This window comes from Microtus oregoni, unplaced genomic scaffold (genome assembly GCF_018167655.1).
Source record: "Microtus oregoni isolate MIOR12 unplaced genomic scaffold, Mior012 000031F_ref0000149, whole genome shotgun sequence".
Lineage (NCBI taxonomy): Eukaryota > Metazoa > Chordata > Mammalia > Rodentia > Cricetidae > Microtus > Microtus oregoni.
This window is the reverse complement of record NW_024543090.1, coordinates 27,973,876-27,988,188: the sequence shown is the minus strand read 5'-3', so window position 1 is coordinate 27,988,188 and position 14,313 is coordinate 27,973,876. Positions and strand designations below refer to the sequence as shown.

Genomic DNA, 14,313 nt, shown 5'->3' with positions numbered 1-14,313 from the left:
TGCTGGTCAGATCACTGCAGTGTAACCAGCTGAGCTCTTCAGCTCACTTCTGAAAGCAAGCCTTTGCTACAGGGTGTAGGAAATGGCCACCAGCTGATCAGAAATCTTGTAAGTGATCTAATAAAGCCATGGCCACAGGGATGGATTATAAAAACTTTTAGGAAAAATAAAGGTGACAAGATATACAGATCCTTCTGATGTTTCCCAAGGGGTCACAGGTCACAGATAAAACCCTGTATGTTATGTGTCAATATGGTATCAAAACAAAAAAATAGTAAAGTTAGCTGAAAGAAAAAGAAGAGCATACCTGTGGGATAGTCTTTGCAGCAGGCACGGGCTGAATTATGGGTGAAGCTTCGGCTTTGGGAGCGGCACTGGGTCCGGCGAGAGCTGACAAGTTCTGTGGTCTTGGTTTTTCATCTTGACCAGTTACCAATTCTGCATTTTCATCTACTTCTATAGGTAAAGGAGACATCTGGGCAGGAAGTTTGGGAGGAACTGGTTCTTCCAGTGAGGGATAAGTAAAATCCACTAAAATCCCCAAAAGAAAAATGCATCGTTTTTAAGAACAGCAAACTCCAACACAATATTTATGTTATACATGTTCTTTGTGATAGCTAAATGTGAATGAATGGCAATCACCACAGTCTTAAAACATGAATCCTAGTCTGTACTATTTTGCCTGAAAACAAACTAGTATTAACAGGACAAAGGCATATACAAACAAGGTTACCCTGAACATATAAATGTTTTATTCTGTACTGAAGCAGTTTTAAACAAAATTTTCACATACATACATGAGACAGACACCTCTTCAGTTTTGCTTCGAGGGGGTGGAGTGACCTTAGCATTTGTTGTATACTGCGGATAGCAAAGGAGCCAGTTTTCATAGCCCCCCTCCAACACCAGAGGCTCGTGGCGCAGGACAGTTTTACTTTCCCACTACAGAATAAAGACAGAATATTTGTAAGATGGTAGCAGTCTCGACAGCAAAAATCACAACCCACAACAAACAAAATGTAGAACTACTGCAAAATGAAAACAAAGAATAATTAAATTCAAACTCCAACTTTAAATGAAGTATTAGGTATAAATCAACACAAGTTTTAAGAACCAAGAAACAACCTGTGATCTTAGAAGGAAAGTAATAGAACAAATCCAAGACAAAACTACGTTAAAACCTGACCACCCAGAGACACTCCCTAACATTCTGGAGTTAGTTCCTAGTCTCCATGTACATTCCACGTTTCAAAATGCATTTTATAAGATGATGAAACTCTTAATTTGCAGCTTTTTCTTTTACATGAATGTCAATAACAGTTGTATCATTTATAATGATTACTACTGTGTGTGTGTGTATGTATGTATGTACAGATACCCCCAATGCTGGAATAAACACCCAAAGATAAGCACACATCCCAAACCCCTTAATAAAATTTCCAAACTTGGAGTAGCTGAGTCTTGGTTCAAGAACACCTTATGACTTTCAATATTAGATGTTCACCTCTAAGGTGGTTACTGAATACAACTTCCCAGGTGAACAGTCGGTTTAAAAGTCTAGCGGAGCCAGTCAAAACCAGTCTCCACAATTACCCAACAATCAGACAGAGCTTGTCAGAGTAGCGAGGGGAGCTGCCAACCTTGAAAAGTGCGTCCTTCAGACTCCGCAGTGTGGTTCCAAGCTGCAAATCTTTTGCTGAACTGAACCAGTCGAGCAGCACCACATAGTCCACACTCCCCCTCTTTTTCCAAGTGTCTTTAGAGTCATCTGAGAGGTTTGCTTCAATCCAGCTGGCAGTGACTCTAAAATGAATGAACATTTGTACTGAGGCAAAGGGGAGAAATGAGCCTTGTACTCTGCCACACCAGTACAAACTTTACTCCACCCCTTCGTTACTGCACGCTAGTGCTTTTTAGTAATTATTAGGGAAGGAAAAAAACAGACTTAATTCTGACCGCTTTTAAAAAAAATGGAGAGGGGGCACAAAACTGAAACAGGAAATCATCCAGACAATTTCCTTCGCCAAATCACCTTAGCAACATTACTCATATTTAAGCTCACTTCTTCCTAAACATATAATAGCTAAACAGCAAGATTTAATTTAATTAGCAAGCACACACACGCTGACAGTGTCAGGTACTGCTCTGCATGCTTTGGACCTTATTGAATCCTCACAGCAGTACACCAGGAGACATTACTGCCACCTTCACAGCTCAGGTCTACACTCACATCCTTCCATCAGCATGTTCTCAACTACCCAGGAGAGTGTTCTGCTACCCCTTTGCTCATATGGAAGCTCACACACATCCTTAACATGGCCCGTGACACAGACCCCAATCCTCTTACTGCTCCCTTCTCTTCTTTAACTGCTTGCCCCTCTGCTCATCCACACCAGTCACTGACCTTTGATTCTTGACTCATTCAGTGATCCTGCCTAGGGGTTTCTATTGTTGCTGTATTCTCTGTTTGCTCCCCATGCCTGACCTCAGAATGTGCACCACCATTTCCCCTACATATTTAACACCTGTTAAGTAAGAACTTTTCTCTGAGTCTTCCTGGAACTAAATTTTAGGGTCTACTCCAAGACAGACAGACACACCCACACATCCCAATATATACCCACCTACCACACCTTACTTATTAACATAAAGAACATTATATTTTTAATTTTTATTGTTTTTCTTATCTTAACTGCTTATTTAATTAAAGCTTTACAAAGACAACAACTTCTATCTGTTCACTGATTAATTCTCATCACTGAGAAGCCTAGTAACCCAGCGTACCTCTCGGTAAATATTTGCTGAATGACAGAATAACAGACCCATTCCTTTGGTAAAAGGTGCCAGTGCTTAGAAACCATTCAGCATTTAGCAGGCATTTCAGTATTTAACTGATAATACTAGCAAGCTGAGTGGTGAAACCTTTATCCGCACATAAATCAAAATGGTGGACTAAGAATTAAACAAAACAAACCTCTTCCTAAGTAATAACACTAGTTACTTTATCTACTGGGAAGTGAAGAGGAGCTAATATAGAATACCATCTCCTAGCTGTCCTTACAGAGACAAATCAAAACGTACGGTCTAAAAGAATGGAAACAAATGGAATGAGAGGTTTTTAAGGGGCATTTATTTGCTTACAAATTCCTTTTAGGATTGGCATTCTAGTGAACACATATTGGGGAATAACAGAATCAACAAGTGTTTCCTAAATTTAAGTTTGTCATGTATTATCTTCATAATTTGTTCTATAATTTAATTTAAAATATAACTTAATAATCAAAAAAATTTAATTATATTGTTTATTTTAATAAATTCATATGTCCCTGTATAAATGGAAAAAGCACTATCAAATCCAATATATAAAGGGCAAGTCTAGAAATAACACGGGTAAGTAAATTATACTGTAGTCACACAAAGGGACACAAGGAGCGACGAGAATGAACACAGTGCACTACGCACAGTAATGGAGATTACCAAAGCACAGTCATTTACACACTAGGGAGGCCAAAAGGAAGGGTCACAAATTCAAGGCCATCCTGTTAGCACAGCAGGACCCTGACTCTCTCTTTTATTTTTGTTTTTTGAGACAAGGTTTCTCTGTGTAGCCCTGGCTATCCAGGAACTCACTCTGTAGAACAGTTTGGCCTTGAACTCAGATATCAGCCTACTTTTGCCTCCCAAGTGCTGGGATGTAAGGTGTGTACCACTACCACCCAGCTGTATTTTTTAAAATTTATTGCTCTCTCATATACTACATCCCCTTCCTCCTCTACTCGCAGCCGCACAACACGTTCCCTCTCCCCTAGATCCACTCCTCCTCCATTTCTATCAAAACACATAGTGACCTACCCTGGACTGATAGCTTCTTCAGGAACACTGAGAGACTCTGAGATACAGGAAAGCTGATAATCCTGTATTTTTCGAGCATCCATTATAATCAAGCTGATGTTTTTATCCATCATCATTGTATATAGCTCCTTTGCTGTGATTGCTCCTTGGAATTGAGAGACAAGTAGTAAACAACAAGAAACACCCAGTTCCATGTGCTGGCATGTTAGCAAACTTTGAAAAGCAAAGTATACTTAGCATCTGACTTGTCATCCTGTCGTACCATGTTTTATCTTTTACAAGAACACTAAGAATAATTTGTGTTAACATTTACTAAGAGACAAATCCATGTCTTGTTTATACACAGGCTGGACACATAGCTTGATGGAATAGTGTCTGCCTAGCTGTGCTCAGCTCTGGGTTTGGTTCCATTGTGCCTACCATCGACCATCACTTGAAGTGAAAGATCAAAAACCATCATAAGCTGGGGCTGGAGAGATGGCTCAGCAGCTAAGAACACTGGCTGCTCTTCCACAGGTTCTGAGCTCAACTCCCAGCAGCCGCATGGTGGCTCACAACCATCTGTAATGAGATCTGGTGCCCTCTTCTGGCCTGCAGGCATACATGCAGACAGAACACCATATACATAATAAATAAATAATTTAAAAAACATCACAAGCAACTTTAGATACAGAGGGCTGTTTCTGCAGTTGTGAGAAACACAGGTAATCTTATGAACAGCTGCTAAAACCTCCTTCCTTCCTCTCAACCCATCAAGATCAATTTGATAATGAGCAGACTAAATAAGCAGAGAACACAAGTCACCCAGAAGGATAACAGCTAAGCACCATGAGCTATTACACCTGTACTACTTAGTTTACTTTTGAGATCACTATATGATAGTATGCTTAGTACATAAGTGTTTTGTGTTACATATAACTGTTTAATTTTAATCCTTTCTGAAAGAGCAGAAAATTTCTCTAATAGATGAAGTCAACTTCCTAACTCCTGTTGCTAGGTCAGATATTTATCATGAGATCATCAAGACCACCTAGGGATACATACAAATTACAGGTTCAGATTTTTTTCCCCCAGGAGGTGAAGGCACTTGTTAAATAATTCTTACAACTGTAGAGTCACAAATAATAACAGCTAATAACCCTTAAATTTACTGTGGATTCTGAAAGTTCAACATGTATTAGCTGAAATTAACTATGAACCTCTTATCAACACCTTTGACAGTAATATTAACCATGGGGGGCACAGCTCCATGCCTGAGGTCCTGTTTGGGTGAGAGCTAGCAGTCATCTCCCTCTGCTTCCTGACTAGATACCTCAGCTCCCAACACCATGACTTTCCCGCTGTGGTGGACTGTGTCCTGGAACTGAACCACAACTAAACCTTCTTCTCATAAGTTGCTTTTGTTAGGGTATTTTACTTTTGAGACTGGGTTTCTCTGTGTGGCCCTGACTGTCCTGTAACTCACTCTGAAGACCAGGCTGGCCTCAAACTCAAAGAGATCCACTCCAGTGTGCTGGGATTAAAGGTATGCACCACCACCCAGTTTGTTAGAGTATTTTATTATAGCAACAGGAAAAGAAAATGCAACCCCACTTTCCAGATGGGTAACCTGGGGTAGAGTGGTAAATGGTAAGTATCGTATATCAAGATACTGAGGAGCAGTTCCCGAGAGTCCATCCTGTCAAACACTATTAGTTTAACTACTGCATCTAGAAAAGAAGATAAGTAAACAACTGCTTATCATGCCAGGCTAAAATAACCATAAAACACCCTCCCCCAGTAAATCAATACAGATCTTACAGCATTTCAATGTATTTGTAGAGTACAGGAAAACACACATGTGCTGAGACCCTCATGCATCAAACTGAGGAAACTCACAAGAACTTGAAAGGACATCCTGTCTCACATACCTTTCTCTGCAGTTCCACCTTTTTCACTCTTCTCACCATTGATCTAGTTCACAGAGGAAAAGAGTTTCAATTTCATAGGAAAAAAAGACTCAAACTTAATACTTAATTACAATAGAAAACTAAGAAATACAGTGTACCAAGTAATGACACTTTATAAAAACACAGATAAACAGGAATAAAGCTCAGTAGTAGAGCACTTGCCTCAAAGTGATGCCCTCCACCCTCAAGAATTCAGACACACAATGGTTTTGCTGTGTTCTTTTACTAGGCAGCCGCTAAAGCAGCGTATCAGAATCACTGTTCATTCTCAAATTTTCTTAAGGAGGTATCACATCTAATTTAAAAGTAGTACTTAATTAGAAAGAGCTTCTGAAATGAAAGAGCAATTCTAGCTATTCTAGTCGGCGCTTTCCACTATAAAATTAAAGGGAAATTAAGTAATACAACATACCACTTAGTTTACATTTTCTAACCAAAGCAACTTGAGGTGACCCTATAGGAAGGGAGTTCATTTTACAGATGGGAAAACTGAGGACCCATCTGGACCTATGGATCAAGTTAGCAGCACACCTGTAGGCGCACATCTGCACAAGTTATGTATATCACCTGCCTCTTAGTGTGACACAATATGAAACACAAGGTACCATCTGCAGAGAATTCTTATCATGAAACAAAACTGCACCTCTCCTGACAATGCTGGAAACAATGAAAACCTACAGACCAGGGGAACAACACAAAATGTGGTTCGCTGTCTCAATCCAGCCAAGTGCACAGTATGAAAAGTCAAAGGAGATGAATCTCAAGTAGGGATTATTTTAGAACCTTAAGGCATAGAACAAGGAAAAGACAGTTCCTTGTTTAGCGTCATGATTCAACAAATCAACTTGAAAATCAATTATGCTAAGACAGGTAGAAAAGTCTGATATAGACCGAGTACCAGGAAACACTGAGGAGTTACTGTTATATTCTGGGTGGGATACAGAACTGCAGTATGTGAGATGGATAGATAGCAGTCAAGTAGCAAAGCAGCTGGAGATTGTTCTCAAACACTCAAGCAAAAGAAGAGGTGTAGGAGACAGGAACAGCAGGGCAAAGGTTAAAGTGAAAAGAACAGAGATGTAGCTGGAGTTGTGGCTCAGCTGGCCATTTGCTTGCCCCTGCATCCCGTTAACTGGGTATGATTACAAAGGCCTTTAACCCTAGAAATAGGGAGGTGGAGGTAGGAAGAACTGGAATTCAAGGCTGCCTTGCCTACATAGTGAATCTGTGCTAGCCTGGGCTTCAACAGACCTGGTCACAACTGAAAAAGAAAAGTGACTACTCACTTTTGCAAAGTCAACAAAAGGAAAAAGTTCCCTTTATACAATCTTTCAAGTCCTGTTATCTGGTGATGGCAGTCACTTGACCTGTTGACAAATATCTCCTAAGTTGTGGCTTTGTCACACATCATGAATTCCAACATTTTTTCACCTTTCCAGAGTGCCCAGCCCAGTGAAGCATCTTCCAAATGGCAACAGTAACCAACACACAAGGGACAGGGCTGCTACAAATGTCTACAAAATGCACAAGAGGTCAGAGGAAGCAAAGCAGCAGGCTTCCGAGGATTCCAACAATTCAGAAGAGATTTATGCTTTACAAAGAGTAATTTCTGAGAGTAAAGAGGCACAGTGACAGCTGGCAGAGACTAAGCTGCTGGTGGCTTTTGGTAAGGAGAGTTGTTGATTGCTGAGAATACTAAATGAAATGCAGAAAGTGAGATAGGCACAGGGAAAATGAATAGGGAAAGGAATGAAGGAAGGAAGTGAATAAGACTCCAGACACAAACAAAAATTGTCTGGGACCAAATAAAGCATCAAACCAAGTCCTTCTCTCTTCTTTTAGTTTATTTATTCTTGGTTTTTCAGGATACGGTTTCTCTGTGTAGCCCTGGCTATCTCGGAACTCTCTCTGTAGACCAGGCTGGCTTCAGACTCAAGAGATCCTCTGGCCTCTGCCTCCCAAATTCTGGGATTAAAGGTGTGCCTCAACCATGCCTGGCCTACACTTAGCCCAAGTCCTTCTCTTAATGTAGATTTCATTATGAGGTAAAAGATACCTCAGGATCCTGTTTGAAGGAAACTGAATCCGAGAGTTGTTAGGCAAGCTCAGCAGAGCCCAGAACGCAGATGGACCAGATCCTAATCAAGGCTGCCTCTCGTCCCCCTCGTTAGTTTACAGGCACTACTCTAACGATGGCCAGAACAGGAAACCCAGAACTAACTACTGCTGGGACACACTCAGTTTCTGATTAATCACATGAAATGTTATTCCTGTTGCTTCAAAGAATTTTACAATGGCTCCTCAACTCCTTAAATGCAGGTCACCTGGCAAACAGAACCAGATTTACACAATAAACTTGAAATACCCTTTGGGTTTTGTTTTTGGAATCCGATACATTCTCCAAAGAGCGTTTGGCCACCGCACCACTGTCTTCTCTTCCCGCCTCCTGCCTTTTCTGCTGTTGCAGCTGCTCTTCCTCCCGTCTGTCCTTTTCTTCGAGTTTCTTCCGAACTTCAGCCTCTTCATATCTAATCGAAAGAAGAATTCTTTTATTGACATGACAGTATAGTTAAGGGAGTTCATGTTTCATACACTTAGCATCCTGACTTGGGCATACTGTATGGCTTTTTTTGTTTTTGTTTTTTTGAGACAGGGTTTCTCTGTGCAGCTTTGGTGCCTGACCTGGAACTTGCTCTGTAGACCAGGTTGGCCTCGAACTCACAGAGATCTGCCTGCTTCTGCTTCCTGAGTGCTGGGATTAAAGGCGTGCGCCACCACTACCCAGCTACTTTGTGGCTTTTAACTTATCCTTCCACCTGAAACTGCATTCTGCTACAGTTCCCATACAAACTACACACATCTGCTCTCAGGGCTGGCTGCATGCTTATGTCAAACTATACAAAAGCCTTGAAAATGAATGTTATGCTCTCTTTATTAATGTTTCTTTTGCTTTTACACTAATTACAAATTTTTAATTATCAAATCTGCTACAATTTTCTTTTCAAAACACAAAACTTTTGATGCTCTCTGCAAGAGAAATTATCCCAATATCACAACTGTGATGATATACATGAAAATATTAAGTGTTCAGAAATGATATAATCCACACCAAGTGGAGAGTTACTATCAAAGTTGCTATCATTGTCTTAAAAAGGATGACTTCACCAAAATGTCTAATTTGCTAGAAGTTAATCCAGCTATGGTGATCACAATTTGCAGAAATACAAGGTATTTGGAACTACTCTCCACAGAATTAGAAGCAGTACTTTTGGGAATATTTGCTAACAAGGACCTGTAAACTTGCTTACCCTGTCATTAGTGATCATAGTGATGCCTGCTGGGTCTGAATTTAAGAGGATGGAGGGAGAAGGAGACAAGAGATAGGGGTAAGGGGAAGGGAGAGAGAAGAATACAGAATGGAGGGAGAAAGGGGTAATAATGGACTCCGGTCGGCTAGTAAAGAATAAGTCAACTGACTTTAGTATTCTGTTACATGCTTATTCTACCTATCCTCATAGACAGATATAGCCCTGGACAGTCACAGAGACAAGGAACAGGAAGGGTGCTGAACTGGGAAGGGGAAGAGCATCTGTCAAGATCTCTGATTTTGATGGTTTCATCCTTAACGTCAAGACTTCATATACTGGAAACAGCTAAAACTCCTAATGGAATCCTAAATATGGAAAGTCAAAGTTCCAGTCTCTTTGCATAAAGTTGTCCATGTCTCTAGCCAACACCCACAATAAGTAAGGATAGAGCACACAATGAGAAACCAGCTAACTCTGAAAGAGAAGAGCTGGAAAGACACGTCCTGCAGGACAGGCAGTTTATAAAATCCAACTGCAGCACCCTCCCAAAACAAAATACTCCAACACTCTTCAAAGGAATAAAACAAAGGCTGAGAGCCTGCATAGCCAACCATATCCAAAGTTACTCAACATGCTATCCAAAAAGAGAGAGCAATTGATACAAATTGAAGGAGATAAACCAACAACATATTCAGAACAGAGTAACCAAAAGTAGCTATCCAACTCTTCCCAACAATAAAAAAATGAAAAATGGTTTGTAGTGACTAAACATATAGGACACCTCTTCGAAGAAGCAAATGCTATGAAACAGCCAATCAGAAATTCTGGGATTAAAATGTATCTAAGAAACTTACCTGAAATTGGAAATGACAGTCAGTACCTAAAGAATAGAAATTTTCCAATATAAGAAGAGAGAGAACGAGAAAATGGTTTAGACACATGTATAGCCAGAGTGCCAGCAAGAGAATGAAACAGAATAAATAATATTTGAAGAAATAATAGCCCTAACTCCCAAATTTGATAAAAGACATAGATTTATAGACACTCAAAGCTCAGTGAAGCCCAAATGGAAAAAATACAAAGAAAAACAATAGTAGTCACATCATAATCAGACTGAGACTGGAGAGAAAACTCTCAAGTCAGAAAAAGAGAATGCACAGCATCAATAAATTAATAACAGGACTGACTGCTGTGAGTTTCCACATCAGAAGCAATAGAGGCAACCAGAAGCTGGGCACGGAGGTGCACGCCTTTAATCCTAGCACTCCAGAGGCAGAGGCAGGTGGATCTCTGTGAATTTGAGGCCAGCCTGGTCTACATAATGTTCCAGGCTAGCAAGAGCTACCAAAGAGGACAAAAGACAAAAAACAAATACAAGTACAACTTGGAATCTTCAGAAAGCATTCTTTAAGACTAAAGACAAGGGCCAGCAAGATGGATTGGTTGATAAAAGAGCTTGCTGGAAAGTCCTGATAACTGAGTCTGATCCCTGGTCTCCACATGATGGATGAAGAATGACTCCCACAAGCTGTCCTCGGACCACTCCATACATAAGCTGTAGCATAAAGACACATGCTTACAGCCAAAACAAACAAGCAAATGAAAATCAGGAGTAAAAATAAAAGTATGTCTAGATAAGGAGAGTGAAGAACTTGTTCCTAACAGATGGGACTACCGGAAAAGCTAGACAAGTTCTCAGAGCACAGGAAGGCAGAAATGTGCACCTTGAAGCAATGGAGAGCACCAGAAGCTAAAGGAAAGGAAAGGCAGGTAGAGAAGGGGTGCTTTCCTCTTCTACTTCCCTAAAGCATGTGCTACAATTAGACTAGGCATGAACAGAGGAAACGTACTGAGATTGTCAGAATGAATGAAAAAGTAGGATCTCATTATACTAGGTGGGCTAAAAGTAATGAAGGAGAGGGGCAAGGTTGGTCTCAAAGGACAGAGACTAAATACCAAGAATTTATGATAACCGTAAACGTATAAATGCCTAAAAACACAACTTCAAAATATACAAAAGCTCAAAGAATTACAGGGAGAAATAAATATTTTAGAGATTTTTAGCACCCTGTCATAATAAGTGTTACAATCCAACTTCTGCCAAAATAAGCACCATGAAACAAAACAAAATCACCCCCACCTGCACTAACAAAAGGCTCAGCTAAGCCAGATCTGTAAATGCAGGTCTGTACCCTGAGCTATCTGAGGGGCTGAGGCAGGAGGGCTACAAATTCAAAGCCAAATAAAAGGAAACAACATAACAAATGACTATGTCTAAGTGTGTATGTGTTGGGCTTTATCTCCATGTTAGAGCAGTTGCCTAGCACAAGGCCCAAAAATCCTTAAGGGAATGGGGTGGGGCAGAGAACCACTAAGAGCTGAACAGAATTCAACAAAGCAGAGACCTAAATGACAAACAGTACTAAGGTTTGAGTAAGGTCAGTAAGGTCCATGTCAAAGTCTGACACCCTCTAACACCAATCCCCGCCTTCCATACTCTATCACACTCCTGCTGAAATTGTATTTCCACTGTGAGGTTAACATGGAAGAAAATTCCTGTGACTCTGATGTTTAGAGGGAGGGCTTTTGGGAGGTGATCAGAGTTTTACCTTTAGCCTCAAATAAACCTCTCTCTCTTTTTAATAGCCGGTTTCGGGTAGTTTGTTGTAGTAATGAAAAATGGAAAAATCACACACAGAGAACATTGTACACAGCAGTCATTGCACATTTTTTCCAAGTATACACTGCACACTGGCCAAATAAGACTGCATGTAGAGCCTCAAACACAGGTTGTTTAAGGACCAAATATCTCTAGCAAGGATGAAATTGAAACAGAAAACAGTAAGATACTCAGAAAAATTTCATCTTTGAAAATTAAGTTCCATACTTCTAAAAAGTCAAAGGACAATTTAAAAAATAGTTAAAATAGATGACATAGCTTGTGAATTGGAAGAACAATACACTCTCAGATTTATAAAACTCAGTATGTTAGCTGACATAGTGAAGCATACCTCTTACCTTAGCACTTAGGAAGCAGAGAGAGAATGCTGTAGAGTCCTGCTGTGGGATGATGCTCTTGAACACTGTATAGATTTGTTGCTAAAATTGGTTTAATAAAATGCTGATTGGCCAGTAGCCAGGCAGGAAGTATAGGAGGGGAAACCAGATTAGGAGAATTCTGGGAAGAGGAAACACAGAGATGCAGTCTCTCTCGTCAGACAGAAGCAGAGGAAGCAAGATGAAAATCCCTTGCTGAGAAAAGGTACCAAGCCACATGGCTAAACACAGATAAGAATTATGGGCTAATTAAGTTGTAAGAGGTAGTTATCAATAAGACTGAACAATAGGCCAAACAGCTTATAATTAATATGAGGCTCGCCGGGCCAGGTGGTGGCGCACACCTTTAATCCCAGCACTCGGGAGGCAGAGGCAGGCAGATCTCTGTGAGTTCGAGACCAGCCTGGTCTACAAGAACCAGTTCCAGGACAGGCTCCAAAACCACAGAGAAACCCTGTCTCGAGAAACCAAAAAAAAAAAAAAATTAATATAAGCCTCTGTGTGTTTATTTGGGACTGAATGGCTGTGGGACCAGGCGGGACAGATATTTCCATCGACAGAGTACCAGGGCAGCCTGATTTGTATAGCGAATTCCAGGCCAGCTAGGGCTAGAGACCTCTGTCTTTAACAACAAGCAAATGTCTACAAAAATAAGTGCATTCTCAAGTCTCTGGCAGAACCATGCTTACTGGTCTATTCATTCCCATTATTTCTCAACCATATTGCTGAGAACTTGCTGAAAGAAGAGCAAGCATCACTATATACTGCTTCAGTGGAAAGTCAACCTCAGACTGTTCTAATTTAATGTGCCAGTATCTACTTCTACCTCCATAAAATAGAAAAAAAAAAAAGACTTGAAATTGCAACTGTTCTACCCAGTCCCTTCAACACAAACCATTAGAAGACCATCAAGGAAGGCATCACAGACCAAGACGGGTTCTACTGTTAATAACAGCAACAGAGAACACTTTCGCAGAACCTACTCCAGGCACCAGTCTAACAGAACAAGTCTTACATTTGCTTACTACATTAAGAAACTTAGTTTCTTTTTTTGTTGCTGTGCTCAAATACTCTGAACTAAAGAGACTTAAGAAAGGGTTTTTAATGACTCTAGCTCACAGCTCCATCAGTAAGAAGGTCAGAGTGGCAGGAGCCTGAAGCAGCTGATCACACTGTATCCACAATGAGAAGCAGAGAGATGATGCAAGCTGCTTTTCCACTTATGCAGTCAAGATCCCAGCCATGGAACGGCTCTGCCTGTCCTAGAATGGACAGTGAGTCTTCTAACCTCAATGCAATTAAGATTCTCCCACAGATGTGCTCGGAGGCTATATCCCAGGTAATTCTAGAGTCTGTAAATTGACAGTTAACAGTAACCAGCACAGGTAGTTATTCTTATCCCAATTAAAGATGAAGAAACACAAGCAGAGGAAGACAAAGTAGCTTGCCTAGTAGCACACAAGAGTAAGTAGAAGAACCCAGGAAGTCTGGCTCTGCACATGTACTCAGGCTACAGATCTCTTCTCTAGTAGCAAGCTATACCTTAACAGTATGGGAACTGTCTGCCCTAAGAAATACAGTTCAAGGGCTAGGAAGTACCTCAGTGGTAGAGTGCTTGCCTAGTATGCACTAAGCCCTAAGTTCTTTCCCTAGCACTGCCAATATAAAACAGAACAAAAGAGACCACCAGGCAGAATTTCATTTGAAGGTAGAGATGAAGAAATTTCAAGGTTCACTTTCCTGCTGTTTCTGTCATCTGCACCTTACCATATCTGCCATTTGTTCCAAAACTACAATGGATCTCTGTAAATACACTTACAAAGATCTCATGCTGTTTCTACTTTGGGTAGCCTGAAGTGAGATCAAGGCTTGCGCTCCATCTGGTACTGACCTCTGATTCCTTTAATCTGCCTGAATAATCCCTTTTGCTGGGATTCTAAGATCACCCATAACATGAATAGGTGAACACATATGTTTGACAAGTCACACCTAACACAAGGTAACTTGTTTTCTAGGCACTAATTGGGTGTTTTCTAGTGTTTTATGGAGTTGGGAACTTGGTCTGCCCCAGCAGTGGATTGATATATCCACAATACCAATGACTGGGCGTAATTTAGCAGAAAGTGGACGCTGAGGAGTCCAAAACT

At 40.6% G+C, this 14,313-nt stretch overlaps 1 protein-coding gene across 1 annotated transcript in view; it reads right to left on the bottom strand.

The window, feature by feature from the left end:
• The window catches only part of Usp8 (ubiquitin specific peptidase 8), a 49,083-nt gene that overhangs the window by 15,783 nt on the left and 18,987 nt on the right, over window positions 1-14,313 (bottom strand). The window contains exons 5-10 of the mRNA XM_041678845.1: window positions 8,167-8,329; window positions 5,763-5,805; window positions 3,853-3,997; window positions 1,641-1,803; window positions 798-942; window positions 308-531 (exon numbers count right to left, since the gene is read on the bottom strand). Coding sequence (XP_041534779.1) covers window positions 308-531; window positions 798-942; window positions 1,641-1,803; window positions 3,853-3,997; window positions 5,763-5,805; window positions 8,167-8,329 — 883 coding nt within the window. The remainder of the gene's footprint in view (window positions 1-307; window positions 532-797; window positions 943-1,640; window positions 1,804-3,852; window positions 3,998-5,762; window positions 5,806-8,166; window positions 8,330-14,313) is intronic.